We start from the raw sequence: 18,936 nt of genomic DNA, 5'->3' as shown, positions 1-18,936 counted from the left end.
ATATCGTATTCCGCAGTATCCATCTCGATCTGTGTGTTCACTATATGTAATGTAGCTATACTGGCGTAGCTATACTAATGTAGAGCGGCACTGGCTAAACGTTAACTGGGTTAAGCCGGCAATTTGATAATCTGATGTGATAAAAGTATCACTCAATCATGAACTGCGCATTTTGTAAATTATGCCATGGCAGATTTATTACAATATGAGTTTCGACAAACAAACACAAAATTATTTGCAATTTGTTACATATAGTGAACACACAGATCGAGATGGATACTGCGGAATACGATATTAGTCTCACCTATTACATTATGCTGGCCTCGAATTAACTGTAAGTAGTGAAAATAGAGCCAAGCCAGAAATTCCAAGTAAGAAGTATTAACATTCTTGTAAATTTTGATTGCTGATATCGGCAAGCCCATAACTGTACATGTAACCAGGACAAAATGACGAAACGAAACGTGAGCACGAAAGCGAGAAACCATTAAGTACCGCTTCGTTACATTCAGGAGCATCTCATATTAGCACCAACTTCGAAAGAGACACTTAATACAAGATTACAAAATCGATCCCTTTTTCCGTTTGTTTATTTCAGTTAAAATTGACCACCTGCTGCACGTTTGAACAGCTTCCACAGCGTTAACGTTTGAGCTGCCAATAGCGTTCTGGGAACAACTCGAGTAGAAGGAGAAACCCGCAGCGTTTATATACTGTAGATATACTGTACCAGTGCCGCTCTACATTAGTATAGCTATAGTGCCGCTAGCTACTGTATCAGTGCCGCTCTACATTAGTATAGCTAGGCCCCGTTCTGGCATACACCTATCTATCTTAATTGCTTAGCAAGATTTGAGTTCAACCGGGGACAACCACCTAATTGCATTAGGTCCCAAAATTGCGTTCACGCAGTACACCTATGCTAACGTTAATTACCTAGCTCATAATTGATAGATAGCAATGTGCGGCGTGAACAGTGCTTTCCTGTCAAAAGGTACCTTTCCGTTTGTTCCGTAAACACAATGGTTAAGACAAATAGGAACCACTCGAGGTTCTATTTGTCGCGGATATACATAGCATTTCTTATTGAAATGCTTTCACCATGCTTATGCAATGACCTAAACAGAGTTTTGATCCAGGATGCGATTGATCTGGCTTTTAATTATCATTTCAGACATCTGCCATACTTTTACGTGTACAGTCTACTTAACGTTATTATCACATTTTAAAATGATATCGTCACTATCGTGCGTTTGCTCTTTGTTGCATAACCAAATTTGCATTCAGTGCATAATGTCATTAATATAATTATAATACACGCCATAATATTATGTTTTATATGTGTGTTTATGAAATTGGAGTTCAGCCGCTGACACAAAGAATATAGATATATACTTTTCACCGGGTGAAAAATTTAAGAAAGATCACCTGTACTGGTAAGTCTGCACTTGCAGTTACGTACGATGGAAATTTAAACTGTGCAAACACCCTGGAAATTATACTTTTATACTTTAAAATAACAAAACTCCTTCAAAATTATTTATTGCGTTATTACGTGGTATGATTCAGCGGTTCATACGTGTACGCAGTCCGCACTTTTTAACAATTTATTCTCGATATACTACGTATTGAAAAATAATTGCATGAAAGCTGTGGTTACACTTTGCTAGACAGTGGGCCCCCGCCCGCTGTATCGGCAACTGGCAACCGCCCGAGGTAGCAAGATGTAGCGTTATACGCATCCGCCCGCTGTGACGGTAGCAAATGGCCGCCCGAGGCGGTTAAGCGCTGCATTATGGTGAGCCGATATCAGGCGTATGGCAAGCCGAACAATTATCGAACCAACTGGATAGACTTGTGTCGTGTAAATACGACTACTGGCTACTGCAATATCTGTTGTCTTGTGAGATGTCCCATTTTTTGAACCTGCAGAACTCATTTAAACTTTTGCCCATCTTGGAAGCACTAACTTGAAATACATTCAATATCTATTGTAAGCCTTGTAGCAAACAAATGGCAACAAAAGAACTGAAGAACTGAGCTAGCGCAAGCGAGAAATTCAGTTTTTATTATATACAATTACGACTAAATGTATGAAACACACGGAAGTGTTAATGGTATTACACATATTTTATCCTGCAGTATACTTGATAATTAATCTTCGCAAATAGTAAGAGTGTAAAAATATTTACCATTCTATGATCTTGTTCGGTTTCCGTTCCGCGTTTTGTTTGAGTACTGAATTAAGTTCGAATAAGTGCAGATAGGCGGCATGTGTTCACGCAGACCCGACTGACTATCGCAGGCGCCAAAACGGTAACTTTTATTGCACCTAGTCAAAGGTGTCTGTGTGAACGCTATTCTGCTCCCTATTTAGGTATCTATTTAGAAGAGCGCGCCGCGTTCACGCATACTGCTAAAAAACCGGCCGTTTTGGGCGGTGCTTCAATAGAAAATGGACAGATAGCAGTCAGCGTGAATCCGGCCTAGTATAGCTACATTAGTACATATGTATAGCTACGCCAGTAGCCTATACTGCTGTAGAGCGGCACTGACTGTACTTAAGACCAGGTGTTTAATAGACCAGTTGTACCATTTTGGCAATTGTATGCCTACATTGCACTCTGCGTCTGTTGACCATGTAAAGACTTCATGAAATTAACGAACATTTAGTACCGTATAAAAATAAACAAGAACAGCAGCAAATTAAAGTGACGCTGTTACGCTCACTGCAGATTTACGTACTGATATATGTATTCTATATATAAGATTTTATTTGCATTTCTTATAAACCTAATCAACCTATTTCTAAACAATCAAGAAAATTTGAAAGACTTGTGCACAGCATATCATGGATGGTTTAATGCTGGCGGAATGGACAGAATTATGGGGAGCAAAAAGCGGCGCCTTCAATTGTTCCACCGCAACCTACGATGTCGGAAACATTGTGGACAACTGCATTAACAGATCCTGCGCAGTTAACGTTGCTGTAACAAGCCCGGTGGGTTGATGACTGTAACATTATTAATACTCGTATTTAATATATTAATATTATTTTTGCATTTTACAAGTCCCGCCCCGCTTTACTAATTATAAATTTTCAGATGGACAATACGTCTTCATATTTTCTCGAAGGCTCACAAAGGCTTATCTTTTAGTTTTAAAAAAAACTTGCATGAAAGGATATGGAATCACTTTGTTTAATTCGGTTAACATGCATTCGGGATCCTTTCTCAATTATTCTAAATTTGCAGCAAGCTCCTTTTACTGTTCGGGAAGAAGTTGCTACGATGGACTCTTGTTACGGATCCGGTGCGCAAATTGTTAATGTTACACAGTACGCGTGGGGCGGCGTATTGATTCTGGCACTAGAAGCGATTTGCTTCTCATTAAAAATTCGGTAAGATTAATAAATAGGGATTACTCTTTACCTGTCTATTAAAATACCGTATTTTAACTATAACACTATATGTATTTTAACTACAAGTACACCGACCATATGCATTTACTGCGATACAGACGCCGTTTTTGCAGTTACCACTGTATGCCTCGCAAATCTACATAACATTAACAGTTGTAATTATACATCATATAATTATACATTATTTTATAATTATACAGATACATTGGATTCGCAGGTGTAAATTATACGAAACCGCAGACGATGATGCCGCTGTGATCACGCATAATGCTGTGCTGGAGGATGTGCTGGATGGGAGCGCAGATGTTGGCGTCGGAGGGCTGGTGATGACGATGTCCCGATATATGTCCAATAATTATTCTGTTATTGACTCCACCGTGAAGAAAAGTTATTCCTTAGTGATTCACAAGAAATTCCTCATCGAGGGTCATAATGATATGGAACGAATTTTGGACGAGTTTTCTTTGGGGACATGGTTAGCAGCTGCCGCATTGTCCGTCATACTTGGGTTGATATTGGCAGTATTTGTGGCCTTTCGCAATCGGGTGGCAGGAATATCGTCCACCTGGTTAAAGTGTTTATCCTGGTCATTTCTTCACATCCTCCTCTCCGATTTTGGTAATATTCTTCTCTAAGATACCTTAACAATCTCCTTATAGGGGACATATGGGAAGTTGAAAACCAGATAAAAATTATACGATATTGGCTACACCGCTACACCTTCCTTGCTTAGACTGTAACAGATTTAGTTGAATATCCAAAATATATATTTGTGCACAGAAATGTATACTTAGCTTTGAATAAGTAAGTTAAAGTAACTGCTGGCACGCTCATACCTTTGTAGATATAATTGTGTGCAATAGTATGGTTGACTGTAATTTATAGTATGGTTGTACTCGTATGGTACGAGTAGAGGGTCTAAATGCATGGTGCTCGTATAGTTAGTTGACATTCCTTGAATTTATTTATTTGCAGATTGCGAAAACCAGAGAAAATACTCCAGAGCGTTCAGCATGGGACGAAGATTATTAATTGTTACAATACTTATCTATACGCTCCTTTTCCAAAGTGTAGTGTTATCCACATTACCGGCAATTCTGGCTGTGAGCACGAGCGCAAAGTTGCCCTTTTCGACAACAGAAGAATTTCTGAATTCCAGTTTTGAATTATGGGGGAGCGACGTTGTTAAGGAGGTTCTGATGGTAATGTAGCATACAGATATGCCGCATGCATAATACATTTGAAAAAGGTGTTTTTTACTAATTTATAAGCACAGACTACAGAGTATTATTATGGGACTGAAATATTAGTAAACTTCCTCGTATTTTGTTTTTGTTAGCACAGAAGTATACAACCTATGCAATACTACTGCGATCAGCATTATGCCATTATTAAGCTAAAAATAATAAAATTGCCAGCGACCATGTAATCCGACAGTCAATACCACGGCAGCTAATAAAGTGTTATATTGTAGATGTCGGCGTTGTTATTATCATTCATCAAAAATTTGTGGCATTAACTTTGCAGACAAGCAGCACCAGACGTTTCCGTTTGCTTGGGTCAAAAATGAAAACGGAAATAGACAATAACGATCTGTATATGTCGGCAGTTTCTCCGGAAGGAAAGCGCCGTGCTTATCTAATGAATGTAATGGATAAATTGGCTCTTTCTGAATTATCCTGCGACTTTGTGGAAGTAATATCTGATGTTGTCAGTGCGCCGGTGGGATCTTTCTGGTTCCGTAAAGATCATCCATTGTACTCCAAATTTCTAAAAAGGTAACCTTTAGAGTTTTTACTGAAATGAGCAATTCAGCAGCTAACTGGAAAAATCTTATATAGGTTTCGTTGGCTTTCAGTGACCGGGATCGTAGATTTTGATTTAGGTTATTACACAGAATTTGCGTACGATAAACTTCGCGCTGAACGCAAGACGCGTAGTTGCGTGGCGCATAAAATGGGCTCACAAGGTCGACGTCAGCTGACCATGAAAGGCATTACTGTCGCCGATTTCCACGCTCCTCTTACTGCATTGCTGTTTTGTTGGTTGACCGGACTATTTGTAATGATTATGGAAAAGCTACATTGGTACTGGAGATGCTCAAGGAGAATGTAAAATAAAAATTATTAATTTTATAAATTTGCTGCTGAGCGAATAATAATATTACGGTAACAGAATTCGCATTCGCGCTTCTGTTAGACACCGTCACACCGATTTTCGAAATTCGCACCCGGCGTTTAAAGGCAGCTCAGTTTGCCGTCCGCACATAGGCTGCTTGAAACTACAAACACATATCAGTCTTTCAATGATTTCCTGCCGAAGCACAAAAGCAGGGGCAGGTTGTTTACAATAGCAGGGGGTTTACCAACTGCAACCTAACCTGTAAATGTAGGCCGTGTTTAAATAATACTGCACGACTAATTGTAAGTGTTACATGTACTTGTATCTGTCGCCTCACGCGACTTCCGCATGGCAGGATTCAAAGAACAATACGAGGACCACATTCCCGCCTCCAGCCTGGTGAAAAGCTGCATCGCCGAACTATTGCTTTCTAAAGGCGTATGCCGTTTCTTTTGCAGCCGTCATAGTTACCGCCCTGAGGGTTCACTTTAAGCAGAGGTGCCCACCCAGTTCAGTACTAACACTCGACACTGATCACAGTCAAATGTTTTTCCAGTTGGTACGAATTATTCGACTCCGTAATCTTCGATTACTTCCTGTATTTTGAAGTTATGAAATTGAGCCACTTTGCAAAATCTCCAGCACGATTAATTTGAACCTATGATATCATTCCGCAAGTGGAAAAGTCCTGGATTTTTTGTGGCTCACCTTTTTGCACTGATTGTCTAACAGACTCACACTAGAAATGCGTTCCCAGTGTACGAGTACTGACAGATATCCAAATGATGGAAGTGGTCAGAATGTCGCTGGAGAGCAGCAGGAAATGGAAGCCAATGAATTACGTCGAAATAAGCGTGAAGAACAGGTAAATCTTTAAGCACCTACAGTTCTCTTGTCCGACATTTACTGTTGAATAACAATTTTTGTAGATTGCTAGAAGACTGAGCACGGGAAACATTGGGTCATCTAATAATGCGGAAGACATGTATCAGGCACAGGCAGACATTGCAGCGCAGGTTGTGGTAGGTCTGGAACTCATCAGTTACTCATTACTTGCATTATAGCGTAGAACTGTTTACTTTTCACTGATGAGTTTTCAGTGGTTTTAATTGATATTAATAGTCCACACTCCACTGCTTGTGGAAATCGGTGAAGAAACTTTTTGTTACAGCATTTCAGTCCTGAGATGGTCACTGATCTCGCCAGTCAGGATCCGCGCAGGATGTTGAATGCTGCCCAGAACTTTCGAAGGCTGCTCTCTAAAGGTAGGTGAAAAACCATAATTCCCCGATCATTGCCAGTAGTTCATTTTCCTGCTTTCTACCTCCAGAACCTGGACCTCCACCCATTGACGAAGTGATAAATACCGGAATTCTGCCGCGGTTTGTTCAGTTCCTGCAAATGACTGATCTAGTCCAGCTGCAGGTAAATAAGTACACAAGCACATTCAATGCACACTGCAACATGAACGCTACCAGCTACTACGATATGTGGTGAAAATTTTAATCCAAATATTGGTACGTACTTGCCGTACATCCGCCATCATGCTTTGGATTTATCAGTCCAAAGGTAGCTTTCCATAAACGTGTACATTTTGTAACATAAAGTATGTAGTACGAATCTGCAGGTATTTTGTATGTATTTTGTAAGTACGAGGCGGCATGGGCTTTGACCAATGTTGCATCAGGAACATCACAACATACGCGCAGAGTCGTTGAAGTAGGTGCTGTGCCGATCTTCATTCGATTGCTGGATTCTCCGTCGGAGGATATTCAAAATCAAGTAGGAATTATGATCTAGTAAATAAATTATGGTTACCTCAGATGTGCAATATTCAACTGGGTGCTGATCCATTTTTGTAGGCTGTATGGGCTTTGGGAAACATTGCTGGAGATGGCCCAGAATGCCGCGATCTGGTGTTGAACGAAGAAATTCTTCTTCCGTTGATAAAGTATTTATTGGCTTTGCAGAAACTAAAATTAATTTAGAAAAACAAGCTTTTATTTGTCGTGTAGCATTCTAACCCATTCGAAGAATTTAACGGTGGTCCGCAATTCAGTGTGGGCTCTCTGCAATTTGTGCCGTGGCAGGACACCGCGGCCAGATTTTGCCAAGGTCGTATTTTATTTTGTTGTCGGTCGCTGCTTTATTTGGCATATTGTAACTACCATGTTTGGACATTAGGTGAAACAAGCTTTGCCAATTTTAGCCCGGCTTTTGTTCCATTCAGATGCAGATGTGCTGACCGATGCATGTTGGGCGATTTCTTACCTGTGTGATGGTCCAGACGACAAGATTCAGGCTGTTGTTAATGCGAGTGTCTGTCCGCGGTTGGTCACCCTTCTAGGGTAACTGTGCATTGCATGTATAGTTGGCTCATACTTCTTTACGTGCTGTTGATTTTTTAGTCATGATGTTCAAAACGTGGTTTCCTCTGCTTTGCGCGCCGTTGGGAACATCGTAACAGGAAATGTCTCCCTGACGCAAATGGTTTTGAATAGTGGCGTATTGCAGCTGTTGAAGCGGCTACTTGTTCGTCAGGACGTAAAAGAAAAGCGTTCGTAAGGAAGCTTGCTGGGCGTTGTCAAATATCAATGCAGGAAGCCGCAGTCACATTCAGGTTAGAATCGTTTACGTATCAGTGCATTCTTTAGCCTAAAGTTGGGCTTTTTTTGCAGCTTGTAATAGACGCAGGACTTGTTCCAGTTCTCATAGAGATCCTGGGTAATGCTGAATTTAAGACGCGAAAAGAAGCGGCTTGGGCTATATCGAACGCGCTTTCTGGTGGCTCTGAGGAACAGATTCAGTATGCTGAAGCTTTGCATTTAGTTACTGATAACAGAAATTTTGCGGGATACATAATAAATATTCATTTTGGTACATTTGATGAACCTTCAATTACTGTTCATAGAGTGTTCGTACAAGCGGGATGCATTCCGCCAATGTGTGATCTTTTGGGCATCACAGATGCTACTAGGATCGTACAGGTGGCTCTTAATAGCGTCGAAAACATTCTCCGTATTGGCAAAAATCGCGTGGATGATCGGGGCCGGAATCCTAACGCGCTTATCGTGGAGCATTATGGTAAACCAAAGTAAAGTTACTACGGCAAAGTTAAACCTGGAATTGTTATTATTGCGGTAAAGTTAAGGCTGGCATTTCCCGAGTGTCAGGGATGTTTGAATCGACACTCTGTTCTGCTTTAGGATTGGAAAAGCTGAAATCCCTTCGAGTGCACGAAACTCCGGAAATCTGCCTAAAGGCACGGGAAATTATTAAGATTTACTTCGATGCAGGGGATGAAAAGAACAAATTAGGTGGCGGCGAGCAGCCTGTTGGTGATCCAACGGAAAGTCAGCAACCGTCGCAAGGTGGCTTTTCTTTTTAAATACTCGTATTTTTTAAGAAGGATTTAGTGACGGAAAAACAGTACCGTGAAACGAATATTTTTTACGAGCATCAGTACGATTATGAAAAGTTTGCTAATTATTACTTTTGTTCGTTGCTGAAGGCTCATTCCCCTCTAAACCGGATATGTCCAACTCCATCCATTTCATTCCTTGTGTAATATCATACAGCGGACCTGTTGATGTTTCACACGATTTTGTTGCAAGTATGCACGGGAATCCTGCAACCACCGGAGGTTCGGGAATGGTCCACCGTGACTTTGCCATCGCATCCGGCCCCGCTGTTCCACTGTCGGTCCGTCCTGCTGCTCTACCAAAACCAAAGAAAACTAATTGTAAGCAGCCAGTACGATTACATGCAGTTGACGATTTACCCACCTTATGTTACTGGAACTGTGACAAAGTAGCAATGAGAAAGATGGTGTGCAAGGTTTATTTCAATGGGTCCGTATCGCAAAAGACATAAGCCTAGAAGAAATGACTTTTAAATAAAGAAACTTTCGAAGAATAAAATAAAATTCGTAGTTAATGAGTAGGGAACGTTTGCCAGTACAGATACAGCAGTACCGGACACTAACCGGCAGTGACACACAGAAATCGAGATACAGTCCCGACTCCCATGCTTTTTATGCACTATATCATCAGCGAATCTGCTAACGCTTTTAAAAAAAATGAGTAAAACGCTTCTTTTCCTTTTAAGTACTGTACTCTAATTTGAATGTTTTTCCTTATTCAGATGCTAAATTCTGCTGCATGCAGTGACTGGATCGAAAAGTGTGGGCTGTTTCTGGGACTTGGACGCCGAAAGTTGACCATAAAGGCCCGTTTGAACTATCCAAATTTGAAGTATTATTTTTTCAGTATTATTTTATAGTTTTACTTCGTGTTTTTTTAGAAAGCGATAAAATTAAAATTCTGGTAGTGCCCCGCACCGCGTAGATCCTTTGGCTTGAGCTTAGATTCTCAGTATTACGATAACACGATAACTGAGCTAGTTGGTTAAATCTAGCCGAATCTAGTCGGTTCCGAATCTTTGTCTTTGACTCTTTATTGATGTGACATAGCGCTGAGACTTGGAAACGCTATTCGGTGCGGAAACAGTGTGAAAGCTTATCAAACATTGGAAATTTCAATATCATTCCTATTAAAAATTTAAAGTGCAAAAAACCGATCCAGGGGTGGTGGGGTGGTGCCGCCCCTGAACATTTTCTGCTATAACTCTCAAAGCTAACACGATATCAAAAAACGGTATGTGTAACAAGCTCAGCAGGTAGCGCTCGATTTAATGACACTTTTTGAGTAATTTTTGGATAACGCGTTGATTTGTTGTGAATTTAAGTTTGATTTCTCACGAAACGCGTTTAAAGTCTGTCGTGGTTTGTTGCGCTATGTTCAGTACAGAAAATCTACAGCTGGAACGCTGAGCGAAGCAGATGAAAGGACAGAAGGGCTGGAGACTGCAGACGCGCACGCCGCATGCAAAGACAATAGCCGTCGGTCAACTAAGTTATCACACCATCTTGTCACTAATTGCTTCGGCTCAGCATTCCTTTGAAACGGCTGATTACTTCACCTGCGCTAACAATAGCTTTGCATCAGAATCCCATCCATCGCTCTTGACTATAAAAGACCTGATTCATAACCCGGATAGTCTAAAGGCAGCGCTAGCCGCTTTTTCTCTGTTGAACAGCGCTTCCCCCTTCGGCACTCATAACGGAAAATCGTTTTTTAACGTAAACAAATTTTTTACATACATGATAGCGCCATATTCTGATAGAGGAGACTTTATTCTTTACAATGAGCTATAAACCCCAAAATGAATTTCCACTGGGAACCTCGCGTTAAAAGCCTCGACTGTGTGCTCCTGTGGTGAATAAAATTTATTCCGCTTCAAGAGCGAGGAGAACAGTATAAGTAAAGTGTGTCGTTCGTAGAAATTAGTGTATGCCGTATGCGGTATGCCACAACGGCGAAGCCAGTAAAACTTTTCGTATTACCAGGCGCACGCTATTAATTGACCCACTGCCTGTGTTTTTTTACACGTAACATTTATTTTCGAAAAAGTTGTTCCGAGTGAGGAAAATCACTGCTAGACGTACTGCAATATGAGACACAAAAAAACTTAAAGAACCCAAGAAATCTAGGAAAAGAGACAACTGAAAACCCTCAGATAACAAAGGTAGCACAAATCTAACGAACCACCCTTAGCATGACAGTTACTAGCAAGTGGCTATGTACGAGTACTGTACTTGCAATTAGCCGTACCACTTGATAAACACCGTACGATGGGTTAAACGCCTCCCGTGGTGGCTGCCCATTACACAGAGCCTCCGTAGAGATTTAACATTGCGCTATGCAGAGTTGCGCTGCAGTCTGCAATGGTTTCTCTGCTAGTAACACTGCAGTTCTTTACTCTTTTGTGTTCAATTTTAAATTATTGAAATTGATTTCAATTACATTAAAATAAATTTTTACTCAGTACGATGGAGAATTGTGTGTTCGATATAAGGATAATCCTTCTTTGTTTCGTTTGTGAAGCTGTACGACGCCTGTGTGTCGCTGCCGTGTAGCCTCTACGGTCTATCCATGGCGAACTTGTGAGCAGATTTTGCTGAGTTTACTTACTGACTACTGTCTTTACATTCGGAACCCGGAATGCCAAATCATCCAGCAACAGAACAGCAGATCATCCAGGAACAGTACACCAAGCTATTAAGAGTCAATAAGAGAGGGAACTTCTGGAGTGGGGCAAAAAGTCAGTAAGTCACCACTGTACAGGCTACAGCGCAAAAAGAGCAATCCTACTCAGTATTATGCTAATCGAGTAGTATTTTGCCCCACTCCAAAAGTTCTCTTTCTTAATAGCTTGGTGTACTGTTCCTGGATGATCTGCTGTTCTGTTGCTGGATGATTTGGCATTCCGGGTTCCGAATGTAAAGACAGTAGTCAGTAAGTAAACTCAGCAAAATCTGCTCACAAGTTCGCCATGGATAGACCGTAGAGGCTACACGGCAGCGACACACAGGCGTCGTACAGCTTCACAAACGAAACAAAGAAGGATTATCCTTATATCGAACACACAATTCTCCATCGTACTGAGTAAAAATTTATTTTAATGTAATTGAAATCAATTTCAATAATTTAAAATTGAACACAAAAGAGTAAAGAACTGCAGTGTTACTAGCAGAGAAACCATTGCAGACTGCAGCGCAACTCTGCATAGCGCAATGTTAAATCTCTACGGAGGCTCTGTGTAATGGGCAGCCACCACGGGAGGCGTTTAACCCATCGTACGGTGTTTATCAAGTGGTACGGCTAATTAGGGGCAGTCGATTGCCTCAACCGTGTATGGCTGCAGCGGGCGGTTGTCAGGCGACAGCAAAACGCCATTCTATGCTATAAAATTGGTCGCCTCGTCGTTACTTTCTCCATTGACTCCTGTGTTAAACTCAGACACTTGCACCTCGTTCAGTTCTCAAAAGAATTACCTAACGGATATCTTAAAAGATAGGGAAAAAATAAAGACGATTTTTGAAACCAAAAAAGGTGCTATTGAAAGCAAATCAGACAATATAGAGCCATTAGGGATTTCTCGTAGACAAAGCACTGAATGCATGGTCAGGGTTGTACGCAGAGATCCTATACAATGTCTACGAGAACTTGAAATGGGAACATCTTGGCTTAATCGCCATCAATGGCACCTTGTTTGGTATCGAAAAATGTCTTAATTTTTTCTCAATCTTTGGAGATATCGGTTGCATGGTTTCATTTAGAAATCCGTAAGACACAAGTCACACAAGTCGATGAGCTTAACGTATAAGTCTATGGGATGAAATACTGTGAGGCGACCAATTTCATAGCATTGCACGCTGTTTTGCCAGCCGCCCAGGGAGGCGTACACGGTTGAGGCAATCGACTGCCTTTAATTGTACTCGTATGCATTTTAATGATCTTGTCGATGGAACTGAGGTGAATCACTAAAAACCTTCCATTTTCCGTTAATTATTTTTCTGTTTTTTCAGTTAATTTTTCAGAATAAAAAATAAAAGTTACGAAAAAATAGGTTATTATAAAATACCACATTATCCTTAAGAATATTTACCTTCCTTCTATCGTTTCTAATAGGTGCCTTCTTTAAAAATCTGAAACGGTGATTCCTTGAAAACCTCTGAGCAATGGACAACGCCAGGCTGCTAGCTCGAAAGCTGTTTATAAAATTCCCCATCTTGCAAGCTCCGATGGCTGGTGGTTCCACATCGCCCGCTCTCGCTGCTGCCGTCTCCAATGCCGGTGGACTAGGGTCTATTGCTGGCGGCTACCTGTCGCCCGACAAACTGCGAGCGGAGATCAAGGAGACACGCACCCTGACAAAGTCTTCCTTCGCGGTGAATCTCTTCACACCGCTGAGCAATCCCGTTCCTACAGCTAGTCAGTTCGCGCGGGCCAACGCTCTCCTCGATCCCTACAGAAAGGAGTTGGGCCTCGGTCTGAATCCACCCGCTCCGGAGAAGTATTGTGAGGATCTCACGGCACAGTTGCAAGTGGTGCTGGAGGAAAGACCCTCAGTATTTACCTTCACCTTCGGAATGCCTCCGGAGTCGTTTCTGCACGAGTGCAAGAACGAAAATATTGTCACGATTGGCACAGCGACCCATATCGAGGAAGCTGTGGCGCTGGAGAAGGCTGGAGTGGATATGGTATTCGCGCAGGGTAAGGAATACTTGGAAAACAAGGCACAAAATGAAAATGGGGTATCTGATGAAATTCAGCAGCAGCACTTCAACAGCAATAATGGAGAAGCAGTGTAGCTGATTATTTTAAGTTGGCCAGCGCTCAGAGATTGCTTTAAATTTTTGCTATGTACCATGCTCGTGATTCGTGATCGCTACTGTAACTTAGCGAAGTCCTCTAAATAAATGTTCATTTTCAAAAATTTGTTTTTCCCGGAAATCATTGATAATCTTTTTGAAAACTTCAACTGTAAGGAAAATTTTACTTAATAATTTATTTTTGCAGATGTTTGCTCTGCTATAAGCCTGAGACTTATATCATAGCAAACTAAGACTGCCTGGTGATTGAGCCGCCGTCTCGGTTTGCTGATACGATACTTCACAATGAGTCCGAGATGTATGGTCATGGTGTTTTTTAACGGGCGAACTGATTTCCTGTTTTTTGTTTAGGATACGAAGCTGGCGGCCATCGCGGAACTTTTATTGGAGATTTCCATGATGCGCGTATCGGACTTACCGCACTTGTTCCGCAGTTAGTGCAAGCCGTGAAAATTCCAGTAATTGCCGCCGGTGGCATAATGCACGGCAGTCAGGTTGCCGCTGCGTTGGCCATGGGTGCCAGCGGCGTTTCCCTCGGAACGGCGTTCCTGCTCTGCCCGGAAGCCAGCACGAATCAGCCCTACCGTGCCACGCTAAAAAGCCCGGACGCTCGCTTCACGGAGGTGTCCCGCGTCTATTCCGGACGGTATGCTCGGGGAATTCGAAATCGTTTTATGGTGGAGATGGAAAAAAATGCCGGTGACATTCCGGAATATCCTATTCAGAACGCCATGACCCGGGAGATCCGGACAGCCAGTGCGAAGGCCGGTAAAGCGGATTTTCTCTCCTTGTTTGCCGGGCAGGGTGTGACACTAATAAGGGAACTGCCAGCCAAAGAATTAGTGGAGACACTGATTGCTGAAACGTTTTCTGCCGTGCAGAAAGTACAGTTTGTAATTGGATTATGATTGTGTTTGTGTAATTGGAATTGTGAGGAATTCTTTTCTGCAATGATGACATGTGGAGCCAGAGTGTGTGATGAATTTGCGATTCGGTGTGCTCTTGTACGGTATGTGTGCAGTTGAAATGAGTTTTATGGATTTGATGGTTTTACTGGTCTTGTAAGAGGATGGCGGTTGTGATAAAGCGAAATCCGAATGATGTAATTTTTGGCATACAGGAAAAGTCTGAAATCGAGGCTGAAAATATCTTCTAGTTTTCATTCTTTAGTAAAACTATTTGTACTCAAGCCATGTAAAATTAATGCTTGGAACTAGGTATTAGTAAAGTAAGCACTACCCTAGGATTCGAAACCAAACTGTAGAATAGTTATTATTGTTGCTGCGATACGTATCATACATGCATCACCCAATGTGGCACAGTATTATAATAAGGAATAACTTGTTTAATTTGTTTTTCTTATGCTTACGCCGTTGCATTAATTAAAGCCTCGCGAATTATTCGCCCGAATAACACCTGCAAAACCTGTGAACCTCACTGTCAAAATGACCTTAAAATATGGCGTTTCTGAAAATCACTAAATTTTCTGGAAATTCATTGGGCTAGATTGACCGGAAATGAAACGGGTACTTGCTGGTTTACGATAATTACATGTGTGATGGGAGAGACGCATCGAGGACACATTCCGTGTACTTATCGGTAAATTGTCTGTAAGAACCTCTCTGCACAAGGAAGAAATGGGCGAAGCACGCCAAATACGTGCAGAAGCGACGACGATGATGTATCCTTGCTAGCGTACGAGTATACGGTCGCGTACCATGCTAGCCGTACCTAAGAACTAAGACAAGAAACTACGCAGTTACTACAAAGCAAAAGAATTTATTTTTTGCGAGCAACTCCGAGATCGAAAGTAGCGTGAGTGCTCAAACTGCGACCCCACAAGCGGCTGTCACGTCTCTGCACATTCACTTCGATATTTTATTTATCGCGAGACCGGACCGAGCCCGAGCCGAATTCGAGTCTATCGTTACCGTTGTGCTTAGCGAACAAACAAACTCACATACGATGGCGTTTACCGTCACGGTAACCGATCGTTATCGTCACCGTGGTGTGTCTAGAACAAGCTCTAATATTAGCGCAGTTATACGATATTTGAACGATTTTTACAGAGATCGCCAGAACAACCGCGATAAACAGTTATTCTACGGGAATATCATGACGGATCCGCGAGTATGGCGCGGCAATACCTACACTCTATACCGCAATCTCAAACAGGAGCAGAAACGTCTATCCGATATGGAGCGGGAAAAACGCACCATCAAAGCCCGTCCGACCTACGATAACGCCTATCATCGGCGGATGCGAGCCGCCCGGGAGGCGGCGGTCTTCGACACGGTGCCGCCGGTGGCCGGACGCAGTCATGTGCCGGTGCAGACGGAGCTGTTTCTCCAGGAAGTGCTGGCCAAAATCCCCGAAGCGGAGAAGGCCAATCAGACGGATGAATTTCTGGAGCGACCACCTTCTCCTGTCTTCGTCCCGGCCAAAACCGGCGTGGATAACGATACGCAGATTCTGGATGGGGAGTTGTTTCTGTTTGATGTGGAGGTCAAACCGATTATTGAAGTGGTCAATGGAAAAGTGATCGAGCAGGTAAACTGCTACACACGGGCTGCGATTTGTCCATATCTTTCTTGTATTTTTATTAAACTCATTCTGACTTTCTGTTTGAATTTTTTTATTTTTTTACATTATACTTTAAATTAAATTAATTTTCTGGAAATCACTACATGTATAGCCAACTTTTTTCACCTCGGTTTTTTATAGCCACCCCTTTTCGCACCCTGTTTTTTATAGCCACTCTTTTCTGCTATTAATTAAATAACAACACCCGGTTGTTGTTTTTTATAGACACCCCTTTTTATTTATTTTCTATAATTTATCTGGTGACTCCAGAATCTGGTTTATTTGGCGCTTTATCTGGTGATTTATCAGTTTTTACACAATTTTTACACATTTCGCAGGATGAGGTCTTGTGGTTCTGGTTAGTGGTATCGAAGCTTTCACTGTTTTGAAGAAGGCTTCCACAAAATTATTAGTGTTGTAACTGTTGTTCCCCACTAAGAAGAATCCGTGCTTGTATACTAAACTCCATTTCGTCGGCAATCGTACCAGTTTTTGTTACTGCTTCCTATTAAAAATTAGATTACTTAAAAATGCCCTATAAAATGGGTGTATATAAAAAGCAGGGCGTCAGAAAACTTTATTAATTAATTGAAAAAAGGGTGCCTATAATTAACGGAGTGCGGAAAAGGGGTGGCTATAAAAAACGTGGGTGTTAGGGGTGACTGACGTGGGTGTTAGTGTCCCCCTAATTTTTTTTGTTTTGTTAATTATTGATTTAATCTTTCCAATGTATTTACCCGTATTTATGAAATCAAAATACATCTTTCCAATTGCCAAATATACTTAGCAGTTATTTGTGGTTTATTAGTTTTATTTGATTTTATTCTTTTTATCAGGCTCTCCTGGAAGTTTTACAAGAAGAAGAATTGGCTGACATCCGTATGCAGCAGAATATGTATCAAGCCATCAGAAATTTCGAAAAGGCCGAACAACAGCGATTAGTTGATGAAGCGCGTCGTCGCCGGGAAGAAAAGGTATTTGTAATATTTACGGCATTTTCTTCAGTGTATTTTGGCTATTCTTCTGTAAATGCGATGCGGCCTAATTTTTTGCAGCTGGTCGTTTCGCGGTTTTCTTAACTTTAAAGCAACTTGTTTATTCCTTTCCGGGTTGTATTGGTTTTCCTGAATTCTTCCGTTGTAGGAAATGCGAAAACGAGAACGGATAATTGTCATGAAAAAGGAACAGGAGGTGTCGGAGAAGTTAGCTGCGCATGCCTTTGCAAAAACTTATCTGGAAGCCTTGATACCCAATGTATTCAGTCGGTTACGCGAAGATGGACTGTTTGTTAATCCCGCCCGAGCAGGTTTGCAGTACTACACACAACCTGTAATTTTTGAACATTTAGAAGTGGTGGTTTGCATTTGCATAGGTAATTGATTATTGTACGAGTGCTACACATAACTTAACGAGACGTTGGCACAGTTGCGGTATTATCCTCGCAATTGCCATATTACGCACGATTGTTTTTTGGCCACTTTCAGTAATGACTGTCATAATGAAGTACCGATCTCCGATAAAGTTTGATTATATTTTTGTAATGTACAAAGTGGTAATCATCATAAATATTTTTTATATAATTTGGCAATGTACCAACTTTGATGCCTAATGAAACTCAGGTTTTTGCTTTCTGACCAGAGCTGGATATCCATTTTGTTCCGTGGCTCATACGAAAGGTCAGCCACAGTCTGGATGAAGCCCAAGCTGTTAACTTGCTCATTCAAGGTAAACGTGATTTGCATGGTTTGTTGTACACCCAGCTTACGCTGCACTTGCTGTGTGATTTCAAATAAAAAAAATTTTTGTTAACAGATTTAGTTAAAGAAGCCATACAGGAAAACAGAACCGAGATCGACAATATATGGCACTCCATGATAGAAGAAATGAATACCCAGTCGGAACCTGTAAATGTTGAACAACCAGAAATGGCTGCAGAACCAGCATTTGAGGGGCCAATGTAATTAAAGAAGATTGATAATGATTCAAATAGATACATTCTGACCGAATCAAATTTAGAAAATGTTTACAAAACGTGAATTAACTCGTAACTGGAAGCTGCCGAATTTAACGCGGTACCGTTTTAAACGATCCACTATAATATCATTTTTTTTTGTTTTTAAGTGACCTACATATTAGGTTTTTATTTTTACTAGCCCGATTCCACAAATACAAATACCGGAGGAAGAGGACTGAGATATCAACGTAATAATCCCAAGAGTTTCGTTGTCAAGGATGTCACGCCTGAGTATGTACTCGTACTAGTACTGGCTCGCTTTTGGAGTTCCGCCGAAAATGATCAAAAAATGCCACTCAACTCCCTTAACAAGGATAGTAAGGAAAGTAGATGGTAGTTACTTATTGTAATGGCAGATGTGTAATGGTACTCGTATTTAGTCGTACAACACAATTCTGTTTTGTTGTGCTTTTCCAGTAACCGATGCGATCATGAAGATTACGACAGAGAAATTTTTCTCAGTTAACTGGTACGTTGTTTTGATCTAATAGCGCTTGCACTTTGCACTAGGTATTTTTGTGCGATATAAACCTGGGTAGCTGAGCGTAGCACAGGTACCTA

The 18,936-nt window shown here is 41.3% G+C and overlaps 4 protein-coding genes and 1 long non-coding RNA gene across 10 annotated transcripts; 4 read left to right on the top strand and 1 right to left on the bottom strand.

Moving 5' to 3' along the window:
• The first annotated feature begins 2,774 nt into the window (after window positions 1-2,774).
• LOC129597614 (uncharacterized) lies at window positions 2,775-5,536 on the top strand. Its single transcript, XM_055495240.1, has 6 exons — window positions 2,775-3,001; window positions 3,255-3,400; window positions 3,639-4,039; window positions 4,397-4,623; window positions 4,949-5,199; window positions 5,263-5,536. The coding sequence occupies exons 1-6, from the start codon at window positions 2,852-2,854 to the stop codon at window positions 5,534-5,536; spliced, it is 1,449 nt and encodes a 482-aa protein (XP_055351215.1). The 5' UTR covers window positions 2,775-2,851.
• Window positions 5,537-6,163: 627 nt separating this feature from the next.
• LOC129597670 (importin subunit alpha-7-like) lies at window positions 6,164-10,104 on the top strand. The gene is given in 15 exon segments (XM_055495314.1): window positions 6,164-6,407; window positions 6,472-6,564; window positions 6,714-6,807; window positions 6,873-6,967; window positions 7,193-7,324; window positions 7,405-7,493; window positions 7,558-7,657; window positions 7,727-7,890; window positions 7,951-8,095; window positions 8,097-8,162; window positions 8,221-8,348; window positions 8,454-8,626; window positions 8,749-8,913; window positions 9,054-9,284; window positions 9,686-10,104. Coding segments are annotated over 15 exon segments (1,821 nt in total). The 5' UTR covers window positions 6,164-6,287; the 3' UTR covers window positions 9,712-10,104.
• LOC129597675 (uncharacterized) lies at window positions 7,642-12,132 on the bottom strand. Of its 4 annotated transcripts, none has more exons than XR_008691599.1 (5): window positions 12,046-12,132; window positions 11,215-11,348; window positions 9,328-9,417; window positions 9,036-9,259; window positions 7,642-8,798 (listed from the first exon to the last, which is right to left on the bottom strand). It is a non-coding gene; the product is annotated as an uncharacterized LOC129597675 (long non-coding RNA). The 4 variants fall into 4 exon arrangements; XR_008691600.1 differs by having other exon boundaries at window positions 11,215-11,322; window positions 12,046-12,124; XR_008691598.1 differs by having other exon boundaries at window positions 12,031-12,092.
• A 258-nt stretch (window positions 12,133-12,390) lies between these two features.
• On the top strand, window positions 12,391-14,920 carry LOC129597671 (probable nitronate monooxygenase). 2 transcript variants are annotated; one of them, XM_055495316.1, is made up of 3 exons: window positions 12,391-12,918; window positions 13,075-13,659; window positions 14,130-14,920. In XM_055495316.1, the coding sequence occupies exons 2-3, from the start codon at window positions 13,125-13,127 to the stop codon at window positions 14,684-14,686; spliced, it is 1,092 nt and encodes a 363-aa protein (XP_055351291.1). In that variant the 5' UTR covers window positions 12,391-12,918; window positions 13,075-13,124; the 3' UTR covers window positions 14,687-14,920. The 2 variants fall into 2 exon arrangements, with proteins under 2 accessions (XP_055351291.1, XP_055351290.1); XM_055495315.1 differs by lacking the exon at window positions 12,391-12,918 and having other exon boundaries at window positions 12,927-13,659.
• A 914-nt stretch (window positions 14,921-15,834) lies between these two features.
• On the top strand, window positions 15,835-18,919 carry LOC129597673 (radial spoke head protein 3 homolog). 2 transcript variants are annotated; one of them, XR_008691596.1, is made up of 7 exons: window positions 15,835-16,328; window positions 17,198-17,335; window positions 17,505-17,667; window positions 18,000-18,086; window positions 18,174-18,318; window positions 18,515-18,692; window positions 18,793-18,919. XR_008691596.1 is itself a non-coding variant. In XM_055495317.1 (6 exons), exons 1-6 carry the CDS (start codon window positions 15,894-15,896, stop codon window positions 18,552-18,554), a joined length of 1,008 nt encoding a protein of 335 aa, XP_055351292.1. In that variant the 5' UTR covers window positions 15,835-15,893; the 3' UTR covers window positions 18,555-18,919. The 2 variants fall into 2 exon arrangements, 1 of the variants encoding a protein (XP_055351292.1); XM_055495317.1 differs by having other exon boundaries at window positions 18,515-18,919.
• The last annotated feature ends 17 nt before the right edge of the window (window positions 18,920-18,936 follow it).

Source organism: Paramacrobiotus metropolitanus, unplaced genomic scaffold, assembly GCF_019649055.1.
Source record: "Paramacrobiotus metropolitanus isolate TYO unplaced genomic scaffold, Prichtersi_v1.0 Parri_scaffold0000107, whole genome shotgun sequence".
Taxonomy (NCBI): Eukaryota; Metazoa; Tardigrada; class Eutardigrada; order Parachela; family Macrobiotidae; genus Paramacrobiotus; species Paramacrobiotus metropolitanus.
This window is presented reverse-complemented; position numbering and strand designations above follow the sequence as displayed.

What these genes read in the sequence shown, in the direction of transcription:
- LOC129597614 (XM_055495240.1), top strand. Translation starts at nt 2,852, where the DNA reads ATGGATGGTTTAATGCTGGCGGAATGGACAGAATTATGGGGAGCAAAA. An exon ending in TTGTTAAGGAGGTTCTGATG is followed by an intron (nt 4,624 to 4,948) that starts GTAATGTAGCAT and finishes TTAACTTTGCAG; the next exon opens with ACAAGCAGCACCAGACGTTT. An exon ending in TACTCCAAATTTCTAAAAAG is followed by an intron (nt 5,200 to 5,262) that starts GTAACCTTTAGA and finishes AATCTTATATAG; the next exon opens with GTTTCGTTGGCTTTCAGTGA.
- LOC129597671 (XM_055495316.1), top strand. Translation starts at nt 13,125, where the DNA reads ATGGACAACGCCAGGCTGCTAGCTCGAAAGCTGTTTATAAAATTCCCC. An exon ending in GGATATGGTATTCGCGCAGG is followed by an intron (nt 13,660 to 14,129) that starts GTAAGGAATACT and finishes TTTTTTGTTTAG; the next exon opens with GATACGAAGCTGGCGGCCAT.
- LOC129597673 (XM_055495317.1), top strand. Translation starts at nt 15,894, where the DNA reads ATGACGGATCCGCGAGTATGGCGCGGCAATACCTACACTCTATACCGC. An exon ending in TGTTAACTTGCTCATTCAAG is followed by an intron (nt 18,087 to 18,173) that starts GTAAACGTGATT and finishes TTTTGTTAACAG; the next exon opens with ATTTAGTTAAAGAAGCCATA. An exon ending in CCAGCATTTGAGGGGCCAAT is followed by an intron (nt 18,319 to 18,514) that starts GTAATTAAAGAA and finishes TATTTTTACTAG; the next exon opens with CCCGATTCCACAAATACAAA.